At 43.9% G+C, this 27430-nt stretch overlaps 2 protein-coding genes across 3 annotated transcripts in view; one reads left to right on the top strand and one right to left on the bottom strand.

Moving 5' to 3' along the window:
* LOC147010264 (receptor-type tyrosine-protein phosphatase H-like) overlaps positions 1 to 27430 on the bottom strand; it is a 137405-nt gene that overhangs the window by 77431 nt on the left and 32544 nt on the right. The gene's annotated exons all lie outside the window — the stretch shown is intronic.
* LOC147010265 (tenascin-R-like) lies at positions 14 to 27430 on the top strand. Of its 2 annotated transcripts, XM_085862376.1 has the most exons (10): positions 14 to 275; positions 1598 to 1864; positions 3071 to 3331; positions 9907 to 10173; positions 11285 to 11551; positions 12682 to 12948; positions 24074 to 24340; positions 25469 to 25735; positions 26707 to 26973; positions 27135 to 27430. In XM_085862376.1, exons 1-10 carry the CDS (start codon positions 134 to 136, stop codon positions 27179 to 27181), a joined length of 2319 nt encoding a protein of 772 aa, XP_085718502.1. In that variant the 5' UTR covers positions 14 to 133; the 3' UTR covers positions 27182 to 27430. The 2 variants fall into 2 exon arrangements, with proteins under 2 accessions (XP_085718502.1, XP_085718503.1); XM_085862377.1 differs by lacking the exon at positions 9907 to 10173 and having other exon boundaries at positions 27135 to 27420.

Genomic DNA, 27430 nt, shown 5'->3' with positions numbered 1-27430 from the left:
CTTCACAGATCCATCGCCTCCTCTCCAACTCCGTGTTGCAAGGCAAAACTCAACAACTCTCTCCATCTCCTGGACAAGCCCTGAAGATACAGACAAAGATCATTATGAATATAAAGTGTTGTTGTCCAAGAACATGGAATTGGGAACAAATATCACAATAGGGCAAACAGACTACACCTTTACAAACCTCTCACCTGGAACAGACTACAACGTGTCTGTGTCATCACTCTACCATGAGAGAAAAAGCCAAGCTGCAGTGATACTTGCTACAACGGGTAGGTTACGTGAATACTTGATTGTAAACATGAAAAAGTAAGAAGTTTTTAAATGACTTACACCCTTTAGTGTGGACCTGTGGTGTTGGATTTTTCAGAGAGCGGTTACTGGATCAAGAACTGGCCTTGAATTAAGAAATCATTTTCCATTGGGATAAAATATAGTTTTTAAATGTAAACCATTCAGAGTGAGGACAAAGTGGTCACATGAAGGTTTTGTGAACAATTTAATTTGAATATGTGGAAATGAGAGATAATTTGATGTCACGACTTCGACCGATATGACCCAGTCCATGTTAACTCTTTGCTTACTCTAACTTTGACCTCAAACCTCTAGACCAGGAGACCTCAATATCTAATCTGTACATATATATCATGGTACATGTACTGAGTTTAGTTCAAATTCCATCGCTAATGGTATCACATTAACAGGAGTAAAAATGTGTCCCCTGACACTTGACCTTTTAATGAAAAACCATCTATCATGGATGGATGTATTGATGGAGGTTGACACCCGCTTCCACCAAGTTTGATTTAAATATCTTCAGCTGTTTTCAAGTATCACATTGTTTTCCTGTTGTAACCTCTGACCTTTCACATCTTACTGCCAAAATCTAATCAGTATACCATCACATCAAAATAAACACGCGTTCCAAGTTTGGTGAAAACCCCATCATGGGGGGGGGTTTCAACATCATCAATAGTTTTTATATGTAAACCATTCAGAGTGAAAAAGTGGTCACGTGATGATTTTGTGAACAATTTGATCTGAATATGTGGAAACGAGATATAATTTGATGTGACGACATCGACCGATATGCCTCCATCCATATATCATCTCTTTGCTTACTCGAACTTTATCCTCAAACCTCAAGACCATTTGATCTCTGTATGTACTGTTTACATATGTATCATGGTACACGTACTGAGTTTCATTCAAGCCAATAATTGTCAAATTAACAGGAGTTTCAATGTGACCTCTTGCCCTTGACCTCTTCGTGACAAATTATCTGTCATGGACAAATGCATCAACGGAGGTGCATACGTACTTGGACCAACCTTGATATAAATCCCTTCAGCTGTTCTCAAGTATCTGATTATTTCCTGACATGACCTCTGGCCTTTGACGTCTCATTCCCAAAATCTAATCAGTTTACCATCACATCAAAATGCACACGCGTTCCAAGTTTGGTGAAAACCCCATCACGCGGGGGTTTTCAACATCATCAACTACTTGTTGACATCTACATCTACAACTACAAAGACATCATCTACTTGTTGAGGTGAACTCATTCTTTTTCATCCTTCTTTGCCATTTACAGATCCATCGTCTCCTCTCCAACTCCGTGTTACAACACAAACCTCAACATCTCTCTCCATCTCCTGGACAAGCCCCGATGACACAAACAAAGATCATTATCAATATAACTTGTTGTTGGCCATGGACATCATTTTGGTAACAAATATAATAAGGGGGCTTATACCCTACACCTTTACAAACCTCTCACCTGGAACTGACTTCATCGTGTCTGTTTCATCACTCTACCATGGGAGTGAAAGCCAGGCTTCAGTGATACCTGCTACGACAGGTAGGCATTGAGAAACTTTTAATTGAATGATGGAGCTGAAATTGTGAATAGACCAGAAATATTTAAGCACAGTAAAAGTGTCTTTATGAACAGGTAATATTTGGGGGTAGTTACTGGTACATCTGCTCTCTGTGTGTTTCACCTTTGTGACAAGAACAATCCGATTAGATTTTGGTTCAGATCCATATCTCGATCTGGCCTATCAGTGGGAAACAAAATGTAAACTGTTCAGCCTGGCAGAGGTATGCACTCTATCAAATGAAGTTCCAGTTCAGTTTGTGCTTATCCTCTGGTGACCAGCCCCTCTGCATGAAAGTCAGAAAAGATCACTCCCATCCATAACAAGGGTGTACAAACAGACCAAACCAACTATAGGCCAGTGAGCTTGCTTTCAATTACAAGCAGTCAAGAAAGCCATCATTGCTTCTGATGTCGTCTTTCCAGTCCCAAGCTTTTCCCTGTACTTTTCCTTGATGAAACTACTTTCAAACAAGCTGATCTGCGATCATCGGTTTGTATTATGTTCCGGTCACTCAACTCTGGACATGCTTCTTCTCTCTCAGCAATGCTTGGATGACCTCGACCTCAAACAAGAGGTTCGGACGATACATGTAGTCGTATCTCGGTCAATCGACACAGTCTGGCATCCTACTTTGCTTAGAAACTGCTTTGTTTGTGGCATAGAAGGCGGTCTCCATTCCTGGATTTCTGACATCCTCCTTTCTTGCACTTATTGTGTTGCCATGAATCGAACCTCCTATCCTCTCTCGTCTCCTCTCCTCTCCCAGTTGTTGTCACTCTCACTTCTACGCTGCTGTTGGTGTTCCCCCCTTTCCATTTTGCTCTCGCTCTTCCACAAGGTTCGACCAGGTACAGTATACAAAATAAATAAACAAATAAATCACGTTCTCAAGGAGCTGAGAAACCCGTATGCACTCGTGAAGAAACCATAACCGCCGATGTGTATTAGTCCATCGTTTTGTTTGGTTTGTCATTGCCCCACTTTCTTCTGATACGTTAAACACCGGTTTGGTGTTTTTAAAATCCTGATATGATCATCAAGGTAAATTTATTTCACGGTTCTTTTCTTTTTTTCATTCCAAACACTAACTCCTTATGTTGATGGGGATTATTTATTCCAATACCATATGACCTCTGAACTTGCATTCCCAGATTTTGTTGAATTGTTTTGTCATACTATTTCAGCTCCTGGACATCTACAACATTTCACATCGACTTCAACTGCAACATCTATCACTCTACAATGGGAAGCCTCCCAATCAGAGAAAGATGTTTTCTATCAAATCACCTACAACAAGGTTCACTCTTCACCAATAAAAACCAACGAAACTTCATTTACACTGAAATCTCTGAGTCCAAACACAAATTACTCCATTTGCATCACCTCCTGTCTGTGGATCAGCACTGTCGTGTGTAGCATCTCATACTGCAGGATTATCCCAACAGGTGAGTGCCTTCTTTAGCTGTCTATTTTCTACGATTATTGATCGGAACACAAATTCAAAATGTTTATTTCAGATACAGTTGAAAATGTTGAACATTGAACTGTTGATGTTAATTTAACCTCGAAACACGAGTATGCGGAAGGAGCGGGGGAGGGGGGGGTGTCAAAAGCAACATTGTAGGAAGCATAGCATGGACCGTGATGTGACCCCACGGAGGTTACATTACCCTTATAACAGGGAATACCTCGTATTGTAAAATGTGCACCGACAAGGCCGTGAGTGTTAACTTTAAAGGAGTGGAGAGTTTGTTGTGTAAAACTTCCTCTTTTTGAGCAAGACCGGATGAGGACTTTGATACAACGGCACAAGTGGGAAGTGCATTGCTCTTTGGAGGGAAGCAGCACAGACTGTTTGGCTGGCACACCTCACGCCATGTTGGAGAGGTCGGCTGCGGAGCCTTGGAGAGGGGGGCGTAAGACTTTTTATTGGGGCAACCTTGTGGGGCGGGCTGGCCCAGAAGATGCCATGCTCATAGCTGCAGGCGGCCAATGATCGGGACCCACGATAGATGAAGGCGGTTTAAAAAGTTTACGAAGGCCGTGATGTTCAATTTTGTAGTTAGAGACCCAATGTGGTCGTTGGAGTAGGAATCTGACCTTTGGAGAGGCAGCCGACCTCTCCTCTCTCTTTGTTTGGCCACTTCTCCTCATTGCCATACCTCTCCTCATCGCCATACTCCAGCCTGTCTCACACCAGTCTGCATGGGTCAAAACCACCTCATACCTTGCTCAAGCCCTCGCTCATTCCCCATTGTTGAGCGAGTCCTGATGTTTGTATTTGGTGCCAAAGTGGGTTATTTAGTTTCATTGTACATCAAACATCTGAGGCCTCCATTCAAACCTGACATCTCTCAATCCAGGCCGCTGCTGATAAATTGGACATCATCTTCTGAACTGAACCCTTCCTCCCGCAGGATGTACGTGACTCCTTCGTGTCTCTGCCTGGCTTTTGTCTCCTCCAGTTTGATTGACCTGAACCCTGTCCTGACTACGGAGTCTCGCTTTACATCAAAAACTCAATTTCTTACTCTCCATGTACTTCCCTAACACCTCCCAAAGTCAAGGAGTGCCCCTGGTTGTGAACTCCCCTCCGTTCTCACCTTGTCTTTGCATGTGTGTTGTTCCATCCTCCCAACAGTGATGACTCCATCTCCATCTCTCTCTCAGAAGACATGGACTAACTTTTAATCACTCCTCCCAACTCTTCCTCTTCCTCACAGGTTGTGACTTCAATCATCACCATTCTAATTGGCTGGGTGTTGGTACCTCTCTCGCCAGCCATGGCATTCCTGCAAAGGACTTCTGTGACTCAATGGGTTTGACTCGATCCGTAAACTTTCCAACCTGGATTTCTCCCAATGGCAAATCCCCTCTTCCTGACTTGGTGATAACAAACATTCCCACAAATGTCTCCTGGTCTTTCTCTGCTCCAGTTGGGTCATCTGATCATGTTCTTGTGAAAGTCAACATCTCGCTGGATATATCCAGAGAGCTACCTCAGTGCCGGCGAGTCTGGCAGTTCACTCAGGCAGACTGAGAGGGACTGCAAGCAGCCATCATACTTTAGGAGCCATGGTCTCCTCTATCCACCGCCCCTGATATTGATTCAGTCTGGGAATTCTTCCACAGAAACCTTCTTTCTCTTTGAACAGATTCATCCCATCTCGTCTTCAGTAATCTTACCTATTCCCCTGCTCTTGGTACTCTGAATCCTGTGGTGAGGCTGTTGCTTTAAAGTAATAAACAACTTAAATTTTCCTCCTGGAAGGAAAATCTAACCAAAGGCAACCAAAGATCATTCCACAACACCCGCAACAAGTGTGTGTGTGTGTCCACATTCAGCAGAGCAAGAAAACAACTTCTGTTGAATCTCAAGAATGACTTTCAAACTTGTCTCCCTTCTCTGTAACCTGCTGGTGCCTTGTCAAGTCCATTTCTGGAATATGCTGCCCTTCCATCCCTTCCCTCCCTTCAAATGCCACCACAGCCAACTCTGCTCATGAGAAGGCCGAATGCCTCAATTCAGTGTTTGCCTTAAATTGTTGTGTTCCCGACCCCTCACTCTTGGTATCCATCCTTCCCAGTTGTACCCAGCTGCTCCTGGATTACATGTTTTTTGCACCTGAGAGGGTGGAAACGTTTCTGGCAAACCTCAACTCTCACTGCAACCAGATTGGACGGCAACAGCTCACGTGTCCTTAAAAGCTGCTCTGCTGCTCTTGCGTTTCCTGTTTCTGCCTTTTTAAACCTGTCATTTACCAGAGGTCATCTTCCATTTGTTTGGAGATCAGCCAACATCACAGCATGACATGAAAAAGGTGCAAAAACGGATCTCCTCAACTACAGACCAATCAGCTTACTGTCCTAATCATCAGCAAGGTCATGGAATCCATCATCACAGTTGACATAAAATAATTCCTTTTCTCCAACAGCCTCATCTCAGATCATCAGTTCGGATTCAGACCTGGTCATTCTAACTTGACCATGCTGTTTCTACTCTCCCAACAATGGATGAAGGCCCTCAATATCAGACATGAGATTTGGGCCGTCTCTCTGGACATACCTCGTGCTTTTGATACACTCTGGCATCCTGCCTTACTCTCCAAACTCTTTGTCGATGGAATTCAATGGAATGTGTTACTCCAATGGGGGTACAAGTGGTAATATGAACCTGTATTACCCCAGTGGGAGTACAAGTGGTAATATTGTTACGAATTTGGAATTCGATCGCACACAACAAACAGGTTCTTTTAGTCAGCTATGTCGATAAGTGCTTGTTCCCTGGATAGCTCACCTTCCATTGTTCAATGTTTAGAAATCGATTAGATGTGCTGCGGATCGATTTAATAGTTCGGGAGCGAACAATGGAGACGTCCCTCCCCCTCTTCTGTGAAGAGGAAGAAGAGCCCTTCCGTCCCGTGATTCATGACGTCAAAAACTCCCTCCCACCCATGGTGGAGCGGGGGATGGAGCACGAGGGCCTGAGTCATGAGTCACGCCGGGAGCGGGGGAAGGGCGGAAGAGGATAAGGAAGAGATCTTCCAGTTGGTTCGTGTTGGGGGGTTGTTCAGTAGATCTTCGGTTTCTGCTTGGCTGGTTGTTCAGTAGAGCTTCGGTTTCTGCTTGGCTGATTGTTCAGTAGAGCTTCGGCCTCGGCTTGGCTCGGGTGTAGACTTTTTGGAGATATTCTTTGTTTGGAAGAGAGTTGAGCCATTGCTCGACTCGAGCTGCGAGTGGTGGCTTCTTCTTCTTGGTTCGTGGAGCTCTTTGTTCTCCGTTTGGTTCCCGGCTTGGTGCGTTCGGTTTCTGCTTGGCTGATTGTTCAGTAGAGCTTCGGCCTCGGCTTGGCTCGGGTGTAGACTTTTTGGAGATATTCTTTGTTTGGAAGAGAGTTGAGCCATTGCTCGACTCGAGCTGCGAGTGGTGGCTTCTTCTTCTTGGTTCGTGGAGCTCTTTGTTCTCCGTTTGGTTCCCGGCTTGGTGCGACTCGTCGGCCTCTTCTTAGAGGTGGTTCCTTGGGGAAGCAACGCATCGACGGGAAGGATCGGCGCCTCCTCTCACCAGCACGTGTTGAGAAGCGCGGGAGGATTCTCGGGAGCTCGGGAAGGATCGCGGCTCACGGCGATTGGATCCAGCTCGCTCTCGCTGGAGCCCGGGTCCGAACAACTTTAAGACCACACGAGGTGGAGAGGTTCGAGATAGGCTCTGGGTTTCAGCTCACCTTTCCTCCGAGCTGGAGCCCGTTATTAAAGGCCTCAGCCACCATTTCTTGGGTGTGTGTGTGTGTGTGTGCGTACGTATGTCCATGGGCCCGTGTCTATTAAGTAGTAAAAACTGTTAAGTGATTGTGTAGAACGGTTGTAGTTCTCCTGTCATGCGTGTTGGCCTTGTATAATTGCATGCGTGTTTTGCCTTGTTTAACTGCATGGGTGTTTTGCATACCTGCATGACTGCTTACGTGCTTATGTGTTGTTCGTAAATAAATGTGCTTGTTTAGATGTCCCCGTTCATTGCGTCTTTTCCTTATTTGAGCTGCCATCTTGCACTCGGAATATAGTTGGTTTTTAAATAGCCGGTAAAGTGATCGGGTCCAATGGGACTGCGCGATAATACCCCGCTCGGTTATCCCAAAAGGAAGCGAGCTGCTTAAGCGGATCGTTTCCAAGCGGTCCCGTTGAGGTACAATCTCTCAGTAATCTACCCGCGCGATTAATTAGGTATATCGACTATTTGGCGATTGACCCTGTAGCGTGGGTAGAGGATGGACAAGGTTGTGGTGTGCTTAAAAACACACCCGTGGCTGGTTTTCGGCGTTGATCCGGAAAGTCGCGACTGGATTGCTCATCCGGTGGGCGTACGGCCGCGATTCGGCTAAAAGCGGCTGTCCGCACGCCTGCGGGCGGAAATCTACAACACTGTTGTCAAGGAGTGGGATTAAAATCCATCCCGCCTCCAACCAAATTAACGGGAATCGGATCAAGGGTGTGTAGAGCGACCCTCGATTCCCATTAAATTGCGAGGTTTTTAAAATTATTGCGGTACGAATGATGGCAGTTCAATGCGAACAGGGGCAGGAGGGATGAGGTATGGATTTGGAGATGATAGAATCCATGGCCCAGGACGAGATCCCCGTGCAGGACATTGATATGCAGGTTGAACATCCTCCACAACCAAACCTAGAGCCCGAAATGGGCGCGGCAGCGGCCATGGTGCATGACACCCCCCCCTCCCCTCCTCCATAAAAATCCTTCCCCGGTCCCCAGCGAAACCACGACCGATAATAGCAGATCGGGCATCGCACAGTTGATACTGATGATGCAGCAAATGGAAAGCGAAATGGGAGACAAAATGAATGGAAACACAAAGGAAATGCGAAACAAAATGGAAGAAATGGGAAACAAAATGGATACGAACATGCAGGCATTCAGAAGCGATATGCGAACACTGCGGAGTGAAACGCAGTGTGTGGGGCGAGGCCTGCAGTTGGGCATAAGGGCGATGGCGTGCGACGAAACTCGGACAACGGAGCACAAAATGGCGGTGCCACGTGCTGGAGCGAACAATCTGGGAGGGAGTGTAACGACAGTGCCCCCCGCGTTGGAAGCGGGGGAGGACAAAGTAATACGGGAGACGTATAAGACGAGACTCGTGCAGGTGACAAAGAAAGTGACGGTGACACAGAGGGAAAAATTTAATGGGGTGACGGAGACGTGTATAAGACACGTAAAGACGAAGAAGATAGAATTAACAGAGACATGAAGGGAGACGCAGGAATTAAAAGAAATAACAGAGACGCGGGAGATAGAAAAAATAGAGGAGAAAATTCACGATAAAGACGGGGTGAAAGACGAGCACACACACATGGAGTTAGCAAGGGACGATCAAGGGGGGCTCGAGGAATGTGTCGCGACCCAGTGCAAGCAGCGGGATAGCCTCCTTATGGAACGAGGGGAGGGAATATCCCCCCTTGAAGCAGATCTCGACCAGTCAAGTCGAGCTTTGCGAGGTAGAGGGGGCGAGTGCTGTGGACGGGTGCACGTGGAACTTGGGGTTTGGAGACCCCGGGACCCCTTGTGGTGGCGCAAATCCCCAGTTTGATTGTTCCGGTGTGTGTGGTTACGAGTGTGCCAAAATGCGTGCTAACCAGCACGCATTGTGTGAGTGGAACCACGTGTGTGAGTGAAATGGCATGCGTGAGTGAACGGCCGTGTGTGAGAGAGACAGCGTGTGTGAGGTCGCTGTACGTGAGGGAGATGACGGTCGGCATGCGGGAACACGCAACCGCGTGTCCGATTGTCATGGTGAGGTGTGTGAGCGTCGTGGCACGTGGGATTTTGTGCGCGAGAGTGCGACGATGACGGTGCCTGACGGTGGACAAAGGCCGAGTAGCGGCCGTAGCCGTTTTGGGGACCGTGCCAGGTTTGTACAGCAGCGCGCGCGGGGTCCGTGCTGTGTTACGCACGAGGCCGCCGCGTGCGCGGCTACACGAGTGAAACCCGGTCCGGAAACGCCGCGGTGGATTCGAGCCGACCCCGCAGACAGACAGAAGGTCGGCTGGATTGTGAATTTGGACCGGATGGGTTCTCTAGGTGACATTTGACATTTGACCTCTAACATTTGACCTCTTCACCCCGTAATCTCATAAATTAATCTTTACATCACCACACAAACTTGTGCCAAGTTTCACTAAAATCCCTTCAGCTGTTCTTTGGTTATCACGAAAAAGAAAACCTGTCAAGGACGGACTCATGCATGCACGTTCAGATGGACGGACAGCCGGATGAACAACCTAAAAACATAACTCCTCCATTGACAAATAACACCAAGGAATGTCGTGAAGATTTATCTGTGCGAGAGGTCATGCAAAAGGTTTTAGAAATGGCTCTTTTGGATGTGAAGACCATTTTCATAAAGTGGTTGTTGTGATGGTATTTACAGTATTCCTCAAGGACAACAAAGACAACAACTACTTGTTAATGTGAACTCATTCTTTTCCTTCTTTCTTTTTCCTTCACAGATCCATCTCCTCCTCTCCAACTCCGTGTTGCAACGCAAAACTCAACATCTCTCTCCATCTCCTGGACAAGCCCTGAAGATACAAACAAAAATCATTATGAATATGCAGTGTTGTTGTCCAAGGACATGGAATTGGAAACAAATATAATAAGGGGGCAAACAAACTACACCTTTGCAAACCTCTCACCTGGAACAGACTACAACGTGTCTGTGTCATCACTCTACCATGAGACAAAGAGCCAAGCTGCAGTGATACTTGCTACAACGGGTAGGTTACGGGAATACTTGATTGCAAACATGAAAAAGTAAGAAGTTTTTAAATGACTTACACCCTTCAGGTGTGGACCTGTGGTGTTGGATTTTTAAAAGAGGGGTTAATGGATCAAGAATAGCCTTGAATTAAGAAATCATTTTCTCATTGGGATAAAATATAGTTTTTAAATGTAAACCATTCAGAGTGAGGACAATGTTGTCACATGATGATTTTGTAAACAGTTTGATTTGAATATGTGGAAACGACACATAATTTCATGTCACGACATAGACTGATATGTCTCCGTCCATGTTATCTCTTTGCTTACTCGAACTTTGACCTCAAACCTCAAGACCATTTGATCTCTGTATGTACTGTTTACATATGTATCATGGTACACGTACTGAGTTTCATTCAAGCCAATTATTGTCACATTAACAGGAATTTCAATGTGACCTCTTGCCCTTGACCTCTCAGTCACAAATTATCTATCATGGACAAATGCATCAACGGAGGTGTATATGTACTTGACCCAACCTTGATATAAAACCCTTCAGCTGTTCTCAAGTATCTGATTATTTCCTGACATGACCTCTGGCCTTTGAAGTCTCACTCCCAAAATCTCGTCATTTCATCGTTGCATCATCAAATATACGTCTTCCAAGTTTGGTCAAAATCCCGTCACTGGTTCACACGTTAGTCCGGCAACATAATTTTTTACCAAAGGAGACCTCTGAGTCACCCCTTAATCTCATAATTTAATCTTTACCTCACCACACAAACTTGTGCCAAGTTTCACTAAAATCCCTCCAGTTATTCTTTGGTTTGTGCGGAAACGAAAACCTGTCATGGACGGACATCGGCACATTCAGATGGACGGACAGCCGGATGGACAACCCAAAAACATAACGCTTCCTTTAACAAAAAAATACCAAGGAATGTCTTGAAGAGTTATCTGTGTGAGAGGTCATGCAAAACGTGTTAGAAATGGCTCTTTTGGATGTGACGACCAGTTTCATAAAGTGGTTGCTCTGATGCTATTTAAAGTATTGCTCAAGGACAACAAAGACCACAATGACTTGTTAATGTGAACTCATTCTTTTCCTTCTTTCTTTTTCATTTGCAGATCCATCACCTCCTCTCCAACTCCGTGTTACAACACAAAACTCAACAACTCTCTCCATCTCCTGGACAAGCCCCAATGATACAAACAAAGATCAGTATGAATATAACGTGTTGCTGTCTAAGGACATGGAATTGGAAACAAATATAACAATGGGGAAAACAAACTACACCTTCACAAACCTCTCACCTGGAACCGACTACAATGTGTCTGTGTCATCACTCTACCATGAGACAAAAAGCGAAGCTGCAGCGATACCTGCTACGACAAGTAGGTATCCAGAATACTAGATTGTAAACATGAAAAATAAAGAAGCCGAGAAATATCTTCCACCCTTCAGATGTGGACTTTTGGTGTTGGTATGGAAAGGGGTGTCAATGTGTCAAGATCAAGCCTCGAATAAAGAAGCAGTTTCCCATTGGGATAAAATTAAGTTTTCAAATGTAAACCACTCAGAGTGAGGACAAAGTCATCACGTTAAGGTTTTTTAAACAATTTGATCTGAATATGTAGAAACTCGACATAATTTGATGTCGCGACATCAACCGATATGCCTCCGTCCAGACAAACTCTTTGCTTACTCGAACTTTGACCTCAAACCTCAAGACCAGTAGACCTCAATATCTAATCTGTACATATATATATCATGGTACATGTGCTGAGTTTAGTTCAAATTCCATCGCTAATGGTATCACATGAACAGGAGTAAAAATGTATCCCCTGGCACTTGACCTTTTAATGAAAAACCATCTATCATGGATGGATGTATTGATGGAGGTTGACACCCACTTCCACCAAGTTTGATTTAAATATCTTCAGCTGTTTTCAAGTATAACATTTTTTTTCTGTTATGACCTCTGACCTTTCACATCTCACTGCCAAAATCTAATCAGTTTACCATCACATCAAAATAAACACGCGTTCCAAGTTTGGTGAAAACCCCATCATGGGTTCACAATGTAATGCTGTCACAAATTTTTCATCAAATGGGACCTCTGACATTTGACCTCTTGACCCCATTATCTCATATATTAATGTTTACATCACCACACAAACTTGTGCCAAGTTTCACTAAAATCCCTTCAGCTGTTCTTTGGTTGTCACGAAAAAGAAAACCTGTCATGGACGGACTCATGCATGCACGTTCAGATGGACGGACAGCCGGATGAACAACCCAAAAATATAACTCCTCCGTTGACAAAAAATACCAAGGAATGTCTTGAAGAATTATCTGTGCGAGATAATGCAAAAGGTGTTAGAAATGGCTATTTTGGATGTGAAGACCAGTTTCATAAAGTGGTTTTTGTGATTGTATTTAAAGTATTGATCAAGGACAACAAAGACCACAACGACTTGTTAAGGTGAACTCATTCTTTTCCTTCTTTCTTTTTCATTTGCAGATCCATCGCCTCCTCTCCAACTCCGTGTTACAACACAAAACTCAACATCTCTCTCCATCTCCTGGACAAGCCCCAATGATACAAACAAAGATCAGTATGAATATAAAGTGTTGTTGTCCAAGAACATGGAATTGGGAACAAATATAACAATAAGGCAAACAAACTACACCTTTACAAACCTCTTACCTGGAACAGACTACAACGTATCTGTGTCATCACTCTACCATGAGAGAAAAAGCCAAGCTGCAGTGATACTTGCTACAACGGGTAGGTTACGTGAATACTTGATTGTAAACATGAAAAAGTAAGAAGTTTTGAAATGACTTACACCCTTTAGTGTGGACCTGTGGTGTTGGATTTTTTAAAGAGCGGTTACTGGATCAAGAACTGTCCTTGAATTAAGAAATCATTTTTCCATTGGGATAAAATATAATTTTTAAATGTAAACCATTCAGAGTATTGACAAAGTGGTCACATGAAGGTTTTGTGAACAATTTGATTTGAATATGTGGAAACGAGAGATAATTTGATGTCACGACTTCGACCGATATGACCCAGTCCATGTTAACTCTTTGCTTACTCGAACTTTAACCTCAAACCTCAAGATAATTTTACCTCAATATCTAATCTGTACCCATATATCATGGTGCATGCAGTTAGTTTATTTCAAGTCAAATAGCGACTGGTATCACATGAACAGGAGTTTTTGTTTAACCTCTGACCCTTAACCTTTTGGAAACAAATCATCCATCACGGATGGATGCACTGATGGACGTTCATACCGACTTGTGCCAACTTTGATTTGCATCCTTTAGGTGTTTTCAAGTATCACATTTTTACCTGACTTCACCTTTGACCTCTTGACCCCATAATCTAATCACTTTATCATTCGATCATAGTACATAATTATACCAAGTTTGAATAAAATCCCTTCAGCCGTTCTTTAGTTGTCGCGGTTACAAAAACCTATTACACACGCATGGACGGACGGACCGCCTAACGGACAACCCGAAAACATATTGTGGCTTGTGACTTCGTCAGCGGTTGCAAAAAATACCAAGTAAGTCTTTAAGAGTTAATTTTGCAGAAGGTGTTAGAAATGGCTCTTTTGAATGTGAAGACCAGCTTCATAAAGTGGTTATTGTGATGGTCTGGAAAGTATTGCTCAATGAGAACAAAGACATCAACTACTTGTTGAGGTGAATTCATTCTTTTTCATCTTTCTTTACCATTTACAGATCCATCGACTCCCCTCCAACTACGTGTTTCAACACAAAACGCAACATCTCTCTACATCTCCTGGACAAGACCTGTTGACACAAACCAAGATCATTATCAATATAACGTGTTGTTGTTGTCCAAGGACATCAAATTGGAAACAAACATCTCAAGGGGGCAAACATCCTCCACCTTTACAAACCTCTCACCTGGAACCGACTACAACGTGTCTGTGTCATCAATCTACCATGAGAGAAAAAGCCAAGCTGCAGTGATACTTGCTACAACAGGTAAGCATTGAGAAACTTTTAATTGAATGATGGAGCTGAAATTGTGAATAGAGCAGAAATATTTAAGCACAGTAAAAGTGTCTTTATGAACAGGTAATATTTGGGGGTAGTTACTGGTAGATCTGCTCTCTGTGTGTTTCACCTTTGCCCATCTCATTCAGGATTCACTTGCCAGACATGTCTGGTGCCAGCACAGAGTTCACTCTAATTCGCAACAACATTGAACCTGTTGTCCTGTCTTCAGGTTCAATGTCGTTCATTGCATTCCATGCGAAGTGACCAAAGAAATGAACTTTTTGTGAGGAATCTTTCTGTAACGACAAACAAAACAAATCTTTTTGTTCACTTTGATGTGATGACCTGCAGCTCATAGATATTAAAATGACACTAATTTATCCTCACTGTCCACCTTTAACTACAGGAATCTGTCATAGCAGTCGTACAATTGGTTGGATGAGACACATTGTGTGGAATACATCTCGTGGTGGGGACGATATTCCTTGATGAGTGCTGAGTAGTTGGGCAATCCTCCAAACTGGTGAATGAGTGATCGGCTGATTGGAGCAGGTACAGGGACAGAAATATCAGAACTACGGTGTGACCATCTTGAACCACTGGTGCCCTCACTCACGGGGTGCTGTGTGGGAGGAAAGATCTCCCGAATGTGAGCTCCATTTTGGTGATATGACCGGCCGGTCGGTGACCACAGTCGGTATGATCTCCGTTCCTCACAAAGTAATACAACAGTGGCTGGCTCCCAAACATCGGATCTCTGACTCTGAATACGCACAAATTAGCCTGCATGGAGATGTGGTTTTGCAGGCACATGGGCGTGCTGATCATGGAATAACTTGACTGATATCCTTGACGATTGACAAGCTCCTAATGGACAACATTATCAGGGTCCAGAGTGTTCACATTGCGGGGAGGTACAACAGATTTGAACTTTCTGCCTATGAGCAACCGTGCTGGTTTATCCAGCGAATGCCTGATTGGTGCCGAATGCCACGTGAGGAGGGCAAGTCCGTCGTCAGTACCTGTGTGTTTACACCTTCAGGGTCTCTTTTATAATTACTTCTTCCACCGAACGTAGGAGGTGAAACTTTCACTCCTGTTTGTTTGTCTATTTGTTTGCTTGTTTGTTACTTGCAAAATCGAACATTTTTCAAGTATATTGGTCAGTCGATTTTGTCAATCTGTCAATCAATGTCTGTCAATTGCCGACAGGTCATAATTGTAAACCGATCGTCATGAAACTTTGTCATGTTGAAGAGGTCGTCTCAACTGAGAAGCCGATTGATTTTGAGGTGAAAGGTCATCTTGAAGTCAAATTTCTAAAATCATTTTTTTCATCCATTTGACTTGAAAGTTGAACGGGTTTGCATATTGCGTCACTGAATCGGGAAACCAACTATTTCTGAAATCAAAAGGTCAAAGGTCAACTCAATGTCAAACTTCGAAAATCATCAATTTCGATCTGAAAAATCGTCAATTTTCATCCGATTGACCTGAGCTTTGATTAAGATTGTCCATTTTAATCTGAATGAAATGGACAATATGATGTATCCATGGCAACCTTTGGAGAGGATGGTGGATCTTGCAAGTATCGTGCTCTGCACGACATCTTTTTCTTGTTTGTTTGTTTGTCTGTTTGTTTGTGTGCAGGATATCTGAAAAAGTTGTGCACGGATCAGGAAGAAATTGGGTGGGGAGGTTGGGTGTGTGACACGGAAGACTTGAGTAATTTTTTGTAAAGATCTGAATGCGGATCTGAATTTTTGTAAAGATCTGAATGCGGATCTGAATGCGGCCAACGCGTGGCCAATTATAAGGTATTCAGTACCATCGACTTGCGAAGCGCCTATCATCAAATTCCCATCCGAGAGGAAGACAAACCGTACACTGCATTCCAGGCAGGGCGGCGCCTCTACCAGTTCAGAAGGATACCATTCGGTGTCACGAATGGAGTAGCTTGCTTCCAACGGGTTATGGACGACATCATCTCAGATGAAAACCTCGAAGACACTTTTGTTTACGTGGATAATGTCACAGTGTGCGGTAGGGATCAGAGGGAACATGATAGGAATCTGGACAGATTCTTGAGCATTGCTGGAAAATATAATCTGACTCTCAACTACGAGAAATGCGTATTCTCGGCAAGGTCAATTGACCTTCTCGGCTACACGATAGCCGACGGCACAATTAAGCCTGATCCTGAGCGATTGCGCCCGCTCCGTGAGCTTCCACCACCTCAGGACTTGCAGACAATGCGCCGGGTGATCGGGATGTTCGCTTACTATGCAAGATGGATTTCGCAATACTCCGAGAAAATACATCCCCTTGTGCATTGCAAAAACTTTCCACCAGATGCCGCTGTCGTGAAAGCTTTCCACGATCTCAAGGATGATATCAGTAAGTCCGTGGTTTTATCGATCGACAGCTCGGTGCCCTTCGTGGTGGAGACCGACGCTTCAAATCACGCCATAGCTGCAACACTTAATCAGTCTGGGCGGCCGGTCGCTTTCTTCTCGAGAACTCTCTCTAGAAGCGAGCAGAGACACTCGGCAATAGGAGAAGGAGGCGTACGCCATCGTCGAAGCGCTGCGTAAATGGAGACATTATTTACTGGGAAACCACTTCACGCTCGTTACGGACCAACGATCCGTGGCTTTCATGTTTGATGGGAAAAATAACGGGAAAATTAAGAATGAAAAAATTATGAGATGGCGGATAGACCTAGCCTGCTACAGGTACGACATTGTTTACCGGCCCGGGAAGGAAAACCCTGCTGCAGATACCTTCTCCCGGGTCTACAGTTCGGCAACAATCAGTCAGGCTTTGCAAGACCTCCATGTGTCTCTGTGCCACCCAGGGGTAACCAGGATGGCACATTTCGTACGCAGACAAAATCTTCCCTATTCTGTTGAAGATATTAAACAAATGAATGCTTCATGCCCTGTTTGTGCTGAACTAAAACCCAGATTCTTTGGCGCGGCATCTGGCAGACTGATCAAGGCTACTTCCCCCTTCGAGAGACTAAACATCGACTTCAAAGGGCCCCTGCCCACCGAGACAGACAACAGATACATATTCACCGTTGTTGATGAATATTCAAGGTTCCCTTTCGCGTTTCCGTGCTCGGATATGACCTCGGGCACTGTCGTAAAATGTCTCTCTGACGTCTTCGCTATGTTTGGGAGACCTTCGTACATACATTCAGACAGAGGGCCGTGTTTCATGTCGGCCGGGCTAAAACAATTCCTATTAGAGCACGGCATAGCAACTAGTCGAACGACGGGTTACAACCCACAGGGAAACGGGCAGGTGGAAAGGTATAATGGAGTTATTTGGAAAGCCATAACTCTGGCGCTGAAATCGAGAGGACTGGGCCCCGAGCGATGGGAGGTTGCTCTTCCTGACGCAATGAATTCCATACGCTCTTTGCTCTGCACGTCCACAAATGCCACTCCTCACGAACGTATGTTTACTCACCAACGACGTTATGTTGACAGTCAAACGGTGCCCAACTGGCTGACCCACCCCGGTACAGTGTTCATGAAACGCCCGGTACGACAAAGCAAGTATGAACCGCTGGTGGAGGGGGTCAAACTCATTGACACTAATCCAGAGTATGCTCATGTCAGGCTCCCGGATGGCAGGGAGACCACTGTGTCGGTTCGCCATCTGGCTCCCGCTGGTACTCCTCCCGCCGGTACACCACCTCCTGGCTCTCCTCCTTCTGACATTTCCCCCCCAGGAACTCTGCCAGGCGACGGGGCTGCCGTGTTCCCCCCGAGAGCGATCGAGGAGTCATCCCCGGCACAAGTCGAGGCTCACCAAGAGGATCGGGAGTCTCCCTCAAGTGAAACTGCCGTTTACTCCCGGAGAGGTCGACGAATAAGGCCCCCTCGACGACTCAATCTGTAAAGGGGATTATCGGCATTCTCGCTGCTCATGCTCCTATATGCCCATTATATCATATATCGATGCTCATTTCCATGCTCCTACAACTCAAAATAATCACTGCTTGGCATGTATGCTTCTGTAGATCAATTAGTCCGCGTTGCTTGAAATGTATACTCCTATAGTGCTAAAGCAATCATGGTGTGTAAGATGGGCCCCTAGTTACATTTTAAAGGTGAGGAGAATGTGGTGAATTAACGTGAATCAAGGGACATGACGCGGGATCACATGTTGTGCGTCTCGCGTATAAGGGGAGGTCTCTGCGGCACGAGTGGATTGTCCCCGGGGCATTGCTATTGACATCGGCTGTCCACTTGATGCTCGTTAACTGAAGGTGCTCATTGACTGGTGAGAATGGAGATTATATCGAACTCCGTGCTTACGCGGATTAGTCTGCAATGGTTAACTGCACATGTATACGTTTCTGCTTATGTACTCCTAGCTGAACCTGTATTTCCTGGTGTGCCCACAGAAGCGGCTCCAATCAAATGGAATAAAGCCTAAACTCTGAAGGTTCATCTCTCGCTCTCATTTCAATATACAAGATTATTTTCATTTTGAAGTGATTCTTCACCATCGAGAGATGGGGCCAAAAACAATGTCTAGCATGATATTTCAAAAGGTTGTGGACGAGTTATGACAAAACTGGGTGGGTGAGTTGGTTAGGTGGCAAGAACAATCCGATTAGATTTTGGTTCAGATCCATATCTCGATTCGGCCTATCATTGGGATACAAAATGTAAACTGTTCAGCCTGGCAGAGGTATGCACTCTATCAAATGAAGTTCCAGTTCAGTATGTGCTTATCCTCTGGTGACCACCCCCTCTGCATGAAAGTCAGCAAAGATCACTCCCATCCATAACAAGGGTGTACAAACAGACCAAACCAACTATAGGCCAGTGAGCTTGCTTTCAATTACAAGCAGTCATGAAAGCCATCATTGTTTCTGATGTCGTCTTTCCAGTCCCAAGCTTTTCCCTGTACTTTTCCTTGATGAAACTACTTTCAAACAAGCTGATCTGTGATCATCGGTTTGTATTATGTTCCGGTCACGCAACCCTGGACATGCTTCTTCTCTCTCAGCAATTCTTGGATGACCTCGAACTCAAACAAGAGGTTAGGACTATACATGTAGTCGTATCTCGGTCAATCGACACAGTCTGGCATCCTACTTTGCTTTCAAACCACTTTGTTTGTGGCATAGAAGACGGTCTTCATTCCTGGATTTCTGACATCCTCCTTTCTTGCACTTATTGTGTTGCCATCAATCGAACCTCCTTGCCTCTCCTCTCGTCTCCTCTCCCAGTTGTTGTCACTCTCACTTCTACGCTGCTGTTGGTATTTCCCCCTTTCCATTCTGCTCTCGCTCTTCCACAAGGTTCGACCAGGTACAGTATACAAAACAAATAAACAAATAAATCATGTTCTCAAGGAGCTGAGAAACCCGTATGCACTCGTGAAGAAACCATAACCACCGATGTGTATTAGTCCATTGTTTTGTTTGGTTTGTCATTGCCCCACTTGCTTCTGATACGTTAAACACCGGTTTGGTTTTTTTAAATCCTGATGTGATCATCAAGGTAAATTTATTTCACGGTTCTTTTCTTTTTTTCATTCCAAACACTAACTCTTCATGTTGATGGGGATTATTTATTCCAATACCACATGACCTCTGAACTTGCATTCCCAGATTTGGTTGAATTGTTTTGTCATACTATTTCAGCTCCTGGAAAACTTCAACATTTCACATCGACTTCAACTGCAACATCTATCACTCTTCAATGGGAAGCCTCCCAATCAGGGAAAGATGTTTTCTATCAAATAACCCACAACAAGGGTCGCTCTTCACCAATAAAAACCAACGAAACTTCATTTACACTGAAATCTCTGAGTCCAAACACAAATTACTCCATTTGCATCACCTCCTGTCTGTGGATCAGCACTGTCGTGTGTAGCATCTCATACTGCAGGATTATCCCAACAGGTGAGTGCCTTCTTTAGCTGTCTATTTTCTATGATTAATTATTGATCGGAACACAAATTCAAAATGCTTATTTCAGATGCAGTTGTAAATGTTAAACATTGAACTATTAATGTGAATTTAACCTCTACACACGAGTATGTGGAAGGAGCGGGGGGGGGGGGGGGGTAGGTGTCAAAAGCTACATTGTGGCAAGCATAACATGGACCGTGATGTGACCACACAGAGGTTAGATTACCCTTTATAACAGGGAATATGTCAGGGTACTTCGTACTGTAAAATATGCACCGACAAGGCTGTGAGTGTTAACTTTAAAGGAGTGGAGGGCTTGTTGTGTAAATCCTCCTCTTTTTGAGCAAGGCCGGATGAAGACTTTGCTATAACGGCACAAGTGGGAAGTGCATTGCTCTTTGGAAGGAAACAGCACAGACTGTTTGGCTAGCACACCACACGCCATGTTGGCGAGGTCGGCTGCGGAGCCTTGGAGAGGGGGGCGTAAGACTTTTTATTGGGGCAACCTTGTGGGGCGGGATGGCCCAGAAGATGCCATGCTTACAGCTGCGGGCGGCCAATGATCGGGACCCACGATGGATGAAGGCGGTTTAAAAAGTTTACGAAGGCCATGATGTTCAACTTTGGAGTTAGAGACCCAATGTGGTCGTTGGAGTCGGAATCGGAACTTTAGAGAGGCAGCATACCTCTCCTCTCTCTTTGTTTGGCCACTTCTCCTCATTGCCATACCTCTCTTCATCACCATTCTCCAGCCTGTCCCACACCACCCTGCATGGGTCAAAACCAGCTCATACCTTGCTCAAGCCCTCACTCATTCCCCATTGTTGAGTGAGTCCTGATGTTTGTGTTTGGTGCCATATTGGGTAATTTAATTTCATTGTCCATCAAACATCTGAGGCCTCCATTCAAACCTGACATCTCTCAATAGAGACCACTGCTGATAAATTGGACATCATCTTCTTAACTGAATCCTTCTTCCCGCAGGATGTCCATGACTCGTTAGGGTCTCTGCCTGGCTATTGTTTGCTCCAGTTTGATTGACCTGAACCCTGTCCTGGCTACGGAGTCTCGCTTTACATCAAAAACTCAATTTGTCACTCTCCATATACTTCTCTAACACCTCCCAAAGCCAAGGAGTACCTCTGGTTGCGACCTCGCCTCCATTCTCACCTTGTGTTTGCATATGTGTTGTCCCGTCCTCCCAACAGTGATGACTCCATCTCCATCTCTCTCTCTCTCAGAAGACATGGACTAACTTTTAATCACTCCTCCCAACTCTTCCTCTTCCTCACAGGTGGTGACTTCAATCATCAACATTCTAATTGGCTGGGTGTTGGTACCTCTCTCGCCAGCCATGGCACTCCTGCAAAGGACTTCTGTGACTCAATGGGTTTGACTCGATCCGTAAACTTTGCAATCCGGATTTCTCCCAATGGCAAATCCCCTCTTCCTGACTTGGTGATAACAAACATTCCCACAAATGTCTCCTGGTCTTTCTCTGCTCCAGTTGGGTCATCTGATCATGTGCTTGTGAAAGTCAACATCTCGCTGGTTGTACCCAGAGAGCTACCTCAGTGCCGGCGAGTCTGGCAGTTCAGTCAGGCAGACTGACAGGGACTGCAAGCAGCCATCATACTTTAGGAGCCATGGTCTCGTCTATCCACTGCCCCTGATATTGATTCAGCCTTGGAATTCTTCCACAGAAACCTTCTTTCTCTTATGAACAGATTCATCCCATCTCGTCTTCAGTAATCTTACCTATTCCCCTGCTCTTGGTACTCTGAATCCTGTGGTGAGGCTGTTGCTTTAAAGTATAGAACAACTTAAATTTTCCTTCTGAAAGGAAAATCTAACCAAAGGCAACCGAAGATCATTCCACAGCACCCGCAACAAGTGTGTGTGTGTGTGTGTTTGTGTGTGTGTGTGTGTGTGTGTGTGTGTGTGTGTGTGTGTGTGTGTGTGTGTGTGTGTGTGTGTGTGTGTGTCCACCCTCAGCAGAGCAAGAAAACAACATCTGTTCAATCTCAAGAATGAACTTTCAAACTTGTCTCCCTTCTCTGTAACCTGCTGGTGCCTTGTCAAGTCCATTTCTGGAATATGCTCCCCTTCCATCCCTTCCCTCCCTTCAAATTCCACCACAGCCAACTCTGCTCATGAGAAGGCCGAATGCCTCAATTCAGTGTTTGCTTTAAATTGTTGTGTCCCCGACCCCTCACTCTTGGCATCCATCCTTCCCAGTTGTACCCAGCTGCTCCTGGATTACATGTTTTTTGCACCTGAGAAGGTGGAAATGTTTCTGGCAACCCTCAACTCTCACTGCAACCAGACTGGATGGCAACAGTTCACGTGTCCTTAAAAGCTGCTCTGCTGCTCTTGCGTTTCCTGTCTCTGCCTTTTTAAACCTGTCATTTACCAGAGGTCATCTTCCATTTGTTTGGAGATCAGCCAACATCACAGCATGACATGAAAAAGGTGCAAAAACGCATCTCCTCAACTACAGACCGATTTGGTTACTGTCCTTATCATCAGCAAGGTCATGGAATCCATCATCACAGTTGACATGAAATAATTCCTTTTCTCCAACAGCCTCATCTCAGATCATCAGTTCGGATTCAGACCTGGTCATTCTAACTTGACCATGCTGCTTCTACTCTCCCCACAATGGATGCAGGCCCTCAACATCAGACATGATATTTGGGCCGTCTCGCTGGACATTCCTCATGCTTTTGATACACTCTGGCATCCTGCCTTGCTCTCCAAACTCTTTGTCGGTGGAATCCAATGGAATGTGTTACTCCAGTGGGGGTACAATTGGTAATATGAACCTGTATTACCCCAGTGGGGGTACAAGTGGTAATATTGTTACGAATTTGGAATTCGATCGCACACAACAAACAGGTTCTTTTAGTCAGCTATGTCGATAAGTGCTTGTTCCCTGGATAGCTCACCTTCCATTGTTCAATGTTTAGAAATCGATTAGATGTGCTGCGGATCGATTTAATAGTTCGGGAGCGAACAATGGAGACGTCCCTCCCCCTCTTCTGTGAAGATCTGAATATGTGGAAACGACACATAATTTCATGTCACGACATAGACTGATATGTCTCCGTCCATGTTATCTCTTTGCTTACTCGAACTTTGACCTCAAACCTCAAGACCATTTGATCTCTGTATGTACTGTTTACATATGTATCATGGTACACGTACTGAGTTTCATTCAAGCCAATTATTGTCACATTAACAGGAATTTCAATGTGACCTCTTGCCCTTGACCTCTCAGTCACAAATTATCTATCATGGACAAATGCATCAACGGAGGTGTATATGTACTTGACCCAACCTTGATATAAAACCCTTCAGCTGTTCTCAAGTATCTGATTATTTCCTGACATGACCTCTGGCCTTTGAAGTCTCACTCCCAAAATCTCGTCATTTCATCGTTGCATCATCAAATATACGTCTTCCAAGTTTGGTCAAAATCCCGTCACTGGTTCACACGTTAGTCCGGCAACATAATTTTTTACCAAAGGAGACCTCTGAGTCACCCCTTAATCTCATAATTTAATCTTTACCTCACCACACAAACTTGTGCCAAGTTTCACTAAAATCCCTCCAGTTATTCTTTGGTTTGTGCGGAAACGAAAACCTGTCATGGACGGACATCGGCACATTCAGATGGACGGACAGCCGGATGGACAACCCAAAAACATAACGCTTCCTTTAACAAAAAATACCAAGGAATGTCTTGAAGAGTTATCTGTGTGAGAGGTCATGCAAAACGTGTTAGAAATGGCTCTTTTGGATGTGACGACCAGTTTCATAAAGTGGTTGCTCTGATGCTATTTAAAGTATTGCTCAAGGACAACAAAGACCACAATGACTTGTTAATGTGAACTCATTCTTTTCCTTCTTTCTTTTTCATTTGCAGATCCATCACCTCCTCTCCAACTCCGTGTTACAACACAAAACTCAACAACTCTCTCCATCTCCTGGACAAGCCCCAATGATACAAACAAAGATCAGTATGAATATAACGTGTTGCTGTCTAAGGACATGGAATTGGAAACAAATATAACAATGGGGAAAACAAACTACACCTTCACAAACCTCTCACCTGGAACCGACTACAATGTGTCTGTGTCATCACTCTACCATGAGACAAAAAGCGAAGCTGCAGCGATACCTGCTACGACAAGTAGGTATCCAGAATACTAGATTGTAAACATGAAAAATAAAGAAGCCGAGAAATATCTTCCACCCTTCAGATGTGGACTTTTGGTGTTGGTATGGAAAGGGGTGTCAATGTGTCAAGATCAAGCCTCGAATAAAGAAGCAGTTTCCCATTGGGATAAAATTAAGTTTTCAAATGTAAACCACTCAGAGTGAGGACAAAGTCATCACGTTAAGGTTTTTTAAACAATTTGATCTGAATATGTAGAAACTCGACATAATTTGATGTCGCGACATCAACCGATATGCCTCCGTCCAGACAAACTCTTTGCTTACTCGAACTTTGACCTCAAACCTCAAGACCAGTAGACCTCAATATCTAATCTGTACATATATATCATGGTACATGTGCTGAGTTTAGTTCAAATTCCATCGCTAATGGTATCACATGAACAGGAGTAAAAATGTATCCCCTGGCACTTGACCTTTTAATGAAAAACCATCTATCATGGATGGATGTATTGATGGAGGTTGACACCCACTTCCACCAAGTTTGATTTAAATATCTTCAGCTGTTTTCAAGTATAACATTTTTTTTCTGTTATGACCTCTGACCTTTCACATCTCACTGCCAAAATCTAATCAGTTTACCATCACATCAAAATAAACACGCGTTCCAAGTTTGGTGAAAACCCCATCATGGGTTCACAATGTAATGCTGTCACAAATTTTTCATCAAATGGGACCTCTGACATTTGACCTCTTGACCCCATTATCTCATATATTAATGTTTACATCACCACACAAACTTGTGCCAAGTTTCACTAAAATCCCTTCAGCTGTTCTTTGGTTGTCACGAAAAAGAAAACCTGTCATGGACGGACTCATGCATGCACGTTCAGATGGACGGACAGCCGGATGAACAACCCAAAAATATAACTCCTCCGTTGACAAAAAATACCAAGGAATGTCTTGAAGAATTATCTGTGCGAGATAATGCAAAAGGTGTTAGAAATGGCTATTTTGGATGTGAAGACCAGTTTCATAAAGTGGTTTTTGTGATTGTATTTAAAGTATTGATCAAGGACAACAAAGACCACAACGACTTGTTAAGGTGAACTCATTCTTTTCCTTCTTTCTTTTTCATTTGCAGATCCATCGCCTCCTCTCCAACTCCGTGTTACAACACAAAACTCAACATCTCTCTCCATCTCCTGGACAAGCCCCAATGATACAAACAAAGATCAGTATGAATATAAAGTGTTGTTGTCCAAGAACATGGAATTGGGAACAAATATAACAATAAGGCAAACAAACTACACCTTTACAAACCTCTTACCTGGAACAGACTACAACGTATCTGTGTCATCACTCTACCATGAGAGAAAAAGCCAAGCTGCAGTGATACTTGCTACAACGGGTAGGTTACGGGAATACTTGATTGTAAACATGAAAAAGTAAGAAGTTTTGAAATGACTTACACCCTTTAGTGTGGACCTGTGGTGTTGGATTTTTTAAAGAGCGGTTACTGGATCAAGAACTGTCCTTGAATTAAGAAATCATTTTTCCATTGGGATAAAATATAATTTTTAAATGTAAACCATTCAGAGTATTGACAAAGTGGTCACATGAAGGTTTTGTGAACAATTTGATTTGAATATGTGGAAACGAGAGATAATTTGATGTCACGACTTCGACCGATATGACCCAGTCCATGTTAACTCTTTGCTTACTCGAACTTTAACCTCAAACCTCAAGATAATTTTACCTCAATATCTAATCTGTACCCATATATCATGGTGCATGCAGTTAGTTTATTTCAAGTCAAATAGCGACTGGTATCACATGAACAGGAGTTTTTGTTTAACCTCTGACCCTTAACCTTTTGGAAACAAATCATCCATCACGGATGGATGCACTGATGGACGTTCATACCGACTTGTACCAACTTTGATTTGCATCCTTTAGGTGTTCTCAAGGATCACATTTTTACCTGACTTCACCTTTGACATCTTGACCCCATAATCTAATCAGTTTATCTTGAGATCATAATACATAATTCTATCAAGTTTGAATAAAATCCCTTCAGCCGTTCTTTAGTTATCGCGGTTACAAAAACCTATTACACACGCATGGACGGACGGACTGCCTAACGGACAACCCGAAAACATAATGTGGCTTGTGTCTTCATCAGCTGTTGCAAAAAATACCAAGTAAGTCTTTAAGAGTTAGTTTTGCAGAAGGTGTTAGAAATGGCTCTTTTGGATGTGAAGACCAGCTTCATAAAGTGGTTATTGTGATGGTCTGGAAAGTATTGCTCAATGAGAACAAAGACATCAACTACTTGTTGCGGTGAACTAATTCTTTTTCATCTTTCTTTTTCATTTACAGATCCATCACCTCCTCTCCATCTCCTTGTAACAACACAAACCTCAACATCTCTCTCCATCTCCTGGTCAAGCCCTGATGATCCAAACAAAGATCGTTATCAATATAACTTGTTGTTGACTAAGGGCATCATTTTGGTAACAAATATAACAAGGGGGCTTATACCCCACACCTTTACAAACCTCTCACCTGGAACTGACTACATCGTGTCTGTTTCATCACTCGACCATGAGAGAAAAAGCCAAGCTTCAGTGATACGTGCTACGACAGGTAAGCATTGAGTAACTTTTAATTGAATGATGGAGCTGAAATTGTGAATAGAGCAGAAATATTTCAGCACAGTAAAAGTGTCTTTATGAACAGGTAATATTTGGGGGTAGTTACTGGTAGATCTGCTCTCTGTGTGTTTCACCTTTGCCCATCTCATTCAGGATTCACTTGCCAGACATGTCTGGTGCCAGCACAGAGTTCACTCTAATTCGCAACAACATTGAACCTGTTGTCCTGTCTTCAGGTTCAATGTCGTTCATTGCATTCCATGCGAAGTGACCAAAGAAATGAACTTTTTGTGAGGAATCTTTCTGTAACGACAAACAAAACAAATCTTTTTGTTCACCTTGATGCAATGACCTGCAGCTCATAGATATTAAAATGATACTAATTTATCCTCACTGTCAACCTTTAACTACAGGAATCTGTCATAGCAGTCGTACAATTGGTTGGATGA

Source organism: Eptatretus burgeri, chromosome 17 (genome assembly GCF_056783735.1).
Source record: "Eptatretus burgeri isolate ZD-2024b chromosome 17, Ebu_testis_v1, whole genome shotgun sequence".
NCBI classification, from domain to species: domain Eukaryota; kingdom Metazoa; phylum Chordata; class Myxini; order Myxiniformes; family Myxinidae; genus Eptatretus; species Eptatretus burgeri.
The sequence above is the reverse complement of the archived record's forward strand: the minus strand, read 5'-3'. Positions and strand labels throughout refer to the sequence as shown.